Source organism: Rhipicephalus microplus, chromosome 3 (assembly GCF_043290135.1).
Source record: "Rhipicephalus microplus isolate Deutch F79 chromosome 3, USDA_Rmic, whole genome shotgun sequence".
Lineage (NCBI taxonomy): Eukaryota > Metazoa > Arthropoda > Arachnida > Ixodida > Ixodidae > Rhipicephalus > Rhipicephalus microplus.
Window position 1 is genome coordinate 149387298 of NC_134702.1, and position 8829 is coordinate 149396126.

Here is an 8829-nt window from a genome sequence, read left to right on the forward strand (position 1 = left end):
AAATAAATCTGTCAGAGATCCGGAACACCAAGCATTAACTTATAATGACTTACTGCATGTAGTAATCTGTAGTCCAAGAAAATTTGAGCAAGTGTAAGCACACCCGCAATATCACACAGAATAATGACGCGAACGAACCAGTCACATACCACGAGCGTGGATAAATATTTAACAGTGCAGTTGCATACGCCTTTACTAATGAGCTTGACGCACATTCACAATCGTGATCAGTCAACATCGATCAATTCATGCAAGCCACCAGGTTTTCCGATGAAAGCATCACATACCTAATTATTAACATTAAAGTTTTGTCATCAGCTGGTAGAGGCTAAATTAATTATAAACTACTGAAGAATGGTAAATTGATTTGTGCCACATAATTGTGTTTCATTTGTCCACTTTAACCCCTCTTGGGAATCATTCCAGATAACTAGAAAAGGGAAAGATCATTCTAGTGTACAAAGCAGTGAACAGAGACCCACCCTTGAACTACCACTCTAATTAAGTAACTACTGTACCCTGAAAAATCATGACACACGTAATTTACTCTCACATAGTAAATTTTTAGACCACTGGTACTTCTTCTGTCCATCACAACACGGATTTCAAAAAGACCTCTTCTGCGTAACGCAGTGAACGCTCTTTCTTCACGACTTGCACAATAAGCTTGACGGTAACTAGTAGACCAATCTTATCATATTATACTGTGCTAAAACCAAGCTGACAAAGTTCCTCACCACCGCCGTTTGCTGAAACTTTCGCAGCTACACCTACCCCCTAATATTCTTTAAAAGATTAAACAATACCTCACTAATCGTTCACAGTTATTCTCTATTAACGGTAATCTATCTAACCTTCTCTTAGTCACATCAGGTGTTCAAGGATCTGTCCCATATTTGAGACGCTGACCATGTCTGAGCCCACAACCACGGCAAGGTGTCGCGCAGCAAAGCAAGGAAGCCTCCTCACACGCTATACACAGGTGCGGACGTGGCTGTTCGTCCTGTTCCCGTTAACTAGAGTGTTCAATATAGAGGGCGGAATGAATAATGTCACATATGTTCTGAAGGTGCAGCCATAGTTGCCTGAAAGATTCTGCAACAATATTTTGTTTTACAGTGAAACATGTATATAGCTAGCATAGACGAAAAACCATTCAGCATTTGTGATACGAGCGGTCTCCTTTGCCTGTAGTATTAGTTAAGTCGTTCTTAGCGTCCTGCCCAAGCAAGTGCGCCATTCGCTGCGTTGGGAGGGGTGTCGTTTCTCCCGTCGCAGAAGGGGCGCCGAGCACGCATTACTGAAACCTTCCACATGGGTAAACCACGGACAACTTCAAATGAGCGCTGAGTGACAGTGGAAACGTGAAAGGGCTCGCATTCACCGGGCCGATGGGACAGTTCGGGCACAAAAACAGGTCCGGGCGGCTGAACGCCGGCTGCAACTGCGTAACGGTGATCGAGCAGCCTACCAAGCTGCACTAAATCGCGAAATGGAATGCAAGTGCTGATGGCGGGCGCATCTTGCAAACCACGTCACTGAGTTAACTCGAGATGTCAAACGCTCGCCTTAACGCCTCGCCGAAGCACCGTTGCGGGCCTGACCATGTCAACTTGACCTTTGCGGAGCGCGTTAACCAAGACGAACCAATGCCGTCTAGAACTAGGTGGCAATAGGCGAACGGTTTCGACGGGGAATATTTGCAGCAGCATGTTAGCTACTGCTGCGATGTCTATCACCGCCTGTAGTTTGAACAGCCTGTAAGCTTAACACAATGGGAAACATCTCTAACCGTTCATTACACCTATTCTTGACCGTGATCATGCAACGCAAGTGTGCGGCGTGGTAAATAAACACCGTGGTAAAATCAAGCCAAACGTGTGTCTAACATCATTTAAAACACGCACGGACATGTAACCAATAATTGTAACCAGTAGGCTCCTCGACTGCATCGGTTCAACCTACGGCTAAACACCGGGGCCGCACGTTTCAGCTTTCGCTAGTTAATCATTTTTACAGGTTCGTTCACTGTTAAAAGCACATGCTAGCGCGTGGCCTGCACTCTGCGCCGGCTGCCGAAAGCACCATCTGCCGACAGCTAAGAAAAACCCGTTCGCTTTCGCCGTCATCTATTGCCAGCCAAGATAACAATTCATGGCCGGTTTACAAGCGCTGCTACATTACACTCCCTCACCGCTGCGCAAATAGTGGTCCCGGGCAATGCCTGCAGCTTGCGCCGTGCTCGCGCACCATGTTCGCTTTGTTGGCAGAATTCGACGCACTTCAGGCATCACCCTCCAACAGTGGACCGACCTGTACCTGGCACTTGGGCGGTGACTTCTTTTCTGCTATAATTCGGAAATTTGGAATAAATTTATTACCAAGAAAATATAATTTATAGTTTCTGACTGGCCGTGCATTGATGGTGTGTTTTCCGCCAGGCAGCTTTTATGAGACATCGCGAAAAAGATGCGCTTTCTCTCGACGGGGACCACACGCGTGACGGCTGCAGAGCGCCATGTTTTCATGGTAGATCGTCACGTATTTAGACGCAGCCGAATGCCGGCAACGTAAACAAAGGGTCACCTGAAGGCACCAACACGAAGCGAGACGCCGACATGAAGCGGCTACGCTCCATCACTGACAAGCGCGAACACTGGCAATCCTAATTTTGTGGTTATGATTCCCTGCGCATCTGCGAAATATAGTTTAACGCAACGACTGTGGACAGGCAATGTGCTCGAACAATAAACCTCCAGCTCGGTGTGTAAACATGACCTACGCGACCATTGCGAGATTTCCGTAAATGCTGTATTTTGTGCTCTCACTTCGCACTACGCTTCAAAAAGTACACTGTAAACAAGAATAAGCCCATAAGGACGTTCAGGAAGGTTATGTGCGCTTTTTTCACCCTGCCAGAAATACGAGCGCCCTTGCAAGAGGGAAAATGGGCTGAAACTGCAGTTTTACCATGATCATCGAGAATCAGAAAATATGGGAGCTGAACCAGTCTAAAAAGCGAGTGAAAATTGGCGTTGCGCAGAAGGGTGTCAATTACGTCTATTTATACAAGAACAACCCGCTAGGATAAGAAGTCGCAGTTGAATCTCGGCTGCGGCTGCTGTATTGTCAATGGAGGCGAAATTGTTTGAGGCCTATGTACATAAGCTTAGGCGCACGTTAAGCAGCCCCGAATAGAAATTATTTCTGGAGCCCTCCACTACAGCGTCTTTTATATTGTGGTTTTGGGACGGTAAACCCTAAATGACGGCATTAAAGATAAGAATTGGTTTATTATGTCTGTTTAGTGCGGGGATCAAACGCAACACAAAACGTCGATGTAACCCGTACAGCGTTACCCGGCTTTCACTTGAAGCAGCTTTGTCTCGCATATTACTCCTCAAGAATATGATAACAGTTCAATTTTAACGGCACGAGCTACAAGCAGAAAGCCGAACTCATTGCAAGTCAGCCACTCACCTCGAAGACGTAGAGCGTGTAAATAACGAGGCTAAAGCAGCTAAAGCGCACTTCCGCTTTGTGCATACAAAGTGAGTGCTAGTCGATAAGGGGGAAGTGGCGGTAGACGGATCACTGATGACAGGGGTGTGTCCTCATGGGGCTGACAGATCAAATGGATTCCTCTTTTCGCTGTGCCCTCCTCAATTTCCGCCGTGGGCCCAAATATAGTTTGTACAATAAAAGCTGCGCGAAACTGGTTGTCGCAGTGATGGCATGTGAGGACAACATTACTGTGACTTTTGGGCGGGTCATCCAACCTGTAGATGACTACTTGCTTTCGTTTGTGTGTGTGTGTGTGTGTGTGTGTGTGGTGGAGCAGACACTTGTGTTTTGCTATATTTAGACAGAAATCATTGTTTTATGTGGCCTGTGTTCAAGGTATTTGTGATCGACTGAAGTTTATCTGCTTCCTAGATGCTATGACTACCTTGAGGCCGCAGTCATTAGTACGGCTCTATGGTATGTACTGTCCTCTTTCTTAAACCGATGATCTGAACCACTTCTCTAGATACAGTGTCCTCCACTCTCCGTAACATGTATACGCAAAAGATCATTTCATTTCGTAACCTGGCACGCAAAGTGGTCGAAAACCTATTGGCACAAACATCAGAGCACTCAGTACGATTGAAGTGCGTCTGGTGAGTTAAGCACACATATCTAAAATGAAAACTCAATGTAATTGCGTGGAAATAAATATTGTCACGGGGTTGTGACGTAAACGAAGACTGCAGGTGGTGTTGAAGCTACCAATTGACTTTACGGACAGTCTGACACATGGCAAAATAACTCACCGCCTGCATTTTTTTTATTCTTCGCTCATGTGTCAAGTATGGGGGGGGGGGGGGGGCGTGTGTCGGCAGTCTGAAGCATACGAGGCCTGGTAGCGAAACCTCCACAGGCAGACATGGGTCATGCACTTGGCTACCGTCGCGATCTACGTATCACAAGGACAACTAAGTGTAATCAACAAATAAAACCTTATAAATATGACGTTACAACTTGAAGCGGTGACGACGTCTACAAGTTGCAGTACGTGGCGTGATATCGTGATTAAAAAGTGCTGCTCTTTTACATTTCTGCATCCTAGATGATTTATTGCACCTTAGTGGCTCACTAATAGTCGATGCGAGAGAAAAATGTTGACAAGAATGATTTGAGAAAGAAAGTTGATTCATTAGTCGAATAGTCATCGTACGATATACACCAAAATATTTTGCTAATGAAGAAGCATTATCGAGCCCCGTGTTGTAACACCAACAAAAACCAGTCTAGAAGGGCCAAGAACTGGCGGAACGTCACCACGCTTCCGCCTTCTACCCGGGCGTCGCCTACAGTAGCGGCTGCTAGGGTGTCTGTCTTGAACCCACTGCTGGCTTACACTCCTAAGAAACTCCTAATAACGTTCTTGACTGGCTTACTGATAAAAAGATTATGACAAGCGGACTCACGCAATCGCTATTAAAACTCCCGTTACGCTCGAGGAAAACAACTGGAACGAAGCAGTGGCCGTAAAAGTGTCACACTGGCAGCCTTGCACAGCACAGTGTTTCTTCGCTTAGCAAGCCGCGATCAGCGCTGCAAAAGGCCGCGGAATGACGTCAGTCGTGGTCCAGCGAAAGCATTCTGAAGTCACAACAGCGGTTGTCTCCAATTCTGTGAGCTACTCCGGCTTCTCTAAGCGTCGCACCTGTAATATACATGTAAGTAAAAAAATAATAATAATAACCTACAGAAGCTCTGCGCGCTATCACTGCACCGAAGTGAGCGATTCTTCGAAAGACCGAACATGTGCTTAACTAAGCAAAGGCACACACTAGTGAACTGCTTGCAGCCCCGCCGCGGTGGTCTAGTGGCTAAGGTACTCGGCTGCTGACCCGCAGGGCGCGGGTTCGAATCCCGGCTGCGGCGGCTGCATTTCCGGTGGAGGCGGAAATGTTGTAGGCCCGTGTGCTCAGATTTGGGTGCACGTTAAAGAACCCCAGGTGGTCTAAATTTCCGGAGCCCTCCACTACGGCGTCTCTCATAATCATATAGTGGTTTTGGGACGTTAAACCCCACATATCAATTAGTGAACTGCTTGCAGACGCCCCCCTTCGTGACACTCGACTGCAAAACAAAAGAGTGTGAGTTCTTTCAGCAAGTTCTAGATAAAACGTATTGTAAGTTGCTAGGTTACATCGGGAGTCTAAAATTAAAAATATCCGAAAAACAACTGCCAAGTATGCATTAAGCCACCCAAGCCTCTAGGTTACATCGGGAGTCTAAAATTAAAAATATTCGAAAAACAACTGCCACTTTTCGAATTAAAAATATTCGAAAAAAACAGCGAAATTGAACGATTACGACAGCTAATCAGCTTTCGCTAGAGCATGGACGGCGTTCCCAGGCCTTTCGTGACGGCAAACGCGGCACTCTAAACGAACAAACGCCACGTTGTAAAAAGGTGGCAAAGTGATACTTTCACGGCTGCAGTATCACACCCATGGTATTCTTGGATTGCTGGAAGTGAGTTTTAGATATATTGCGTTGTTCGTGTGTGCCCTTGAATCACATTCTTTTTTTCTACAAGGTGTTTAAATATGTCTTGTAATTACGTGATTAGGCTGATAAAATAGGCTTGATGCCAAAACTTTTTTATTGATGTTCCACTTCTTGCACACACATTAGTGTACCACAGAAACTCAACGAAATTGCCTAACTATCAAGGTCATAGAAAAGAGAGGCAATTTAAGAGAATGACAATATCGTTTCACGTAACGCACATTCGCGACGTCACTACCACATCGATTGTGACGTAATTGCATTTTTATTTTTCTCTTGCTTTTAGTTGGGCTCGCGATACGCAGATGGCGACGGTGTCAACGTGCTATCAAAGCTTGTGACACGGGCTTGTACGAAAGTGTAACTACCATTTCACGCACATGTCGGTTAATGCTTGCGCGTCATTGTTCAGCATTCGGTTTACTGTGCATCTGGCACCATTATCGAACCAAGTGCACCGGTCCAACTACTCTCCAGAGTGTCGTGGAATGGCCTGCCAACCAGCGCCGATACAGGAATGCGCAGTGCTCAACGACGAAATACGGGAGAAAATCGTCAAGCAGTTGGAGTATTACTTCGGCGACTTGAACTTGTCTCGCGACAAATTTCTTCGAGAGAAGATCGAATCCGGTTTTGGTTGGGTGGACATTGACGTGCTGCTGACGTTCAAGAAGCTCAGGAGCCTCACTGAAAACAAAGAAGACATTGCTGACGCAATCCTCAACTCGGGGAGCCCGCTTTTGGAAGTGCACACGGATGGGACGTTGGTGCGTCGTCGCCGCGACCATCCGTTGCCCGCAAATAGCGAAGAAGTTTGGAAGAAAACGGATGAGCAAACGGTCTTTGTCAAGGGCTTCCCGCTCACAATTTCAATTGATGAGCTGCTGGAGTTTTTCGGTCAGTTTGGACAGTGCATCGACGTGTACATGAGACGCCGTAAAAAAAAGTTCAGTGGCTCTGTGTTCGCGACCTTCGCGACCAAAGATGAAGCTGATGCTTTTCTTGCCAGGGATAGCGTAAAATTTGAAGAGCTGAAGCTGATGAGAGCCCCCAAGCAAACGCACCACGCCCTTCGACTCCTGGAAGATGCCAGGTTAGAAGCACTAGCTGTATGCTCCAAGGAGCTCAAGTTCGTGCCCGGCTGTTTGATGCGCGTCACGGGAATCGATAAAGCCACCAAGTGGAAAACCTTGAAAGAAGCGCTCACGCCCTATGCCGAGGTGGCTTTCGTTGATTACTGTAGGAGCGAAGGCGAAGCCGTGCTTCGTTTCGTCGAGAAAGGCTCTGCCCGTGCCGTACTTGCCAAGCTTGAGGAGCAGGGCGAAGGCTTGACTATTGACGGTCAATCCGTCACCGCCAATGCCCTTGAAGGAGGTGAGGAGGTCGAGTACTGGAAGAAGCTAGCCGCCATAAAGCAAAAGCTGAGGGGCCGTCGGGGACGAAGCCGAAGCAAGAGCGTCCAGAGCGGCAAGAAACGCAAAATCAATGGATAACAGGATGGTATAACTGGTAATAAAGTGTTCTTGTTCTAAAACTTGTTAATTTCTATTTCGGATACATGTTGCAACGCTATGTTCTTGCTAACGAGCTTGGCAACAGGAACCATAGCAACGTCGAGCCAAACGTGAACCGATATATCCGAGAACTGTGCCATGTGTTTTACTTAGAGCATCGAGTTGCTGCACTCCAATTTTCAGCGGGATGAAGAGCTTTTTTCGCGAACATTCTCGCGTCGGTGGCGCATGTTGTGAGCTAGAAGTAGGCGTTGTTAATGAGGCTAAATTCAAAATTGTTGCCATAAAAAATAGAAAGTATTGGTGCAAATGAAAATTGAACTCGGCGCTTTTGCGTGGCAAATAGGTGTTCCACGTGGCCGAAAAATGTAACGCCAATGCTTGAAATCGATTAGGAAGATAGCCGTACACGAATAGCACGTGGTTCGAGGAGTCTCATTAACGCATGTAGCATTTCGCGTCGAAAGTTCGAAAGTGTAGCATCCCACAAGGCATCGAGACAGGCGAACAGCGCAAATCGCTTGTGATTTAAAGGCCGATAGCCGTCGCAGAATGCTAAGGTAGAATGAATTGGTATTACTAGTACTAGTATATCAACAAAGTTCGCACCTTCAAACGAACCTTTACGCTAGAAGATACTTGTAGAATTGTGGAGCATATGAAGAATAAAAGGCAATGGGCACCTAAAACTCTTACTGGCCGTAAGCATGTTAACGACCCGTGTTAAAATGTTTAGTGATCCGATGATCCTTTTCTTGTGGCAAGGTTTAGGTATTCAGCGAGATTCGAATCCAGGCTTATGATTCAGACGATGATGTGAAAAAAGCCCTATGGGGCTAGCGCGTTTAATTAAAGACGAAAATGCACCGTCCTCCAAATTTCTTAATGCTATTTTGCGAGAATACGTGCAAAAAGTAACGACATCAGTAGCACGACGATCAGCATTAATCTGGTTTTCCGAAAACGTGATCACGCAGATAAACCTTGTCTTGTATGTGAAACAGCGTAGCCGTGGGCGTATAGGCACGCAAGTGTGCTGTTCGTGCTTGCACACGAGGTATACTCAATCTGATTTCTTCTCCACTTTTGTAGGTGGTAACACCCGCAGGAACCACTGTCGCGCAACATAAGTATAGCTTTTGAGGGTTTATGCTGTGAACTGTTCAGTGCTGTGATGGTTGCAATGACTCTAATTACACCCTTGACACCGCACATTGCCTGAAATTTGTAAGTAGTGTATTGTCGAGCTTGC

The 8829-nt window shown here is 46.3% G+C and overlaps 1 protein-coding gene across 1 annotated transcript; it reads left to right on the top strand.

The window, feature by feature from the left end:
* The first annotated feature begins 6450 nt into the window (after positions 1–6450).
* On the top strand, positions 6451–7600 carry LOC119182533 (la protein homolog). The gene has a single exon (XM_037433392.2). The coding sequence runs from the start codon at positions 6552–6554 to the stop codon at positions 7554–7556; it is 1005 nt and encodes a 334-aa protein (XP_037289289.2). The 5' UTR covers positions 6451–6551; the 3' UTR covers positions 7557–7600.
* Positions 7601–8829: the final 1229 nt, after the last annotated feature.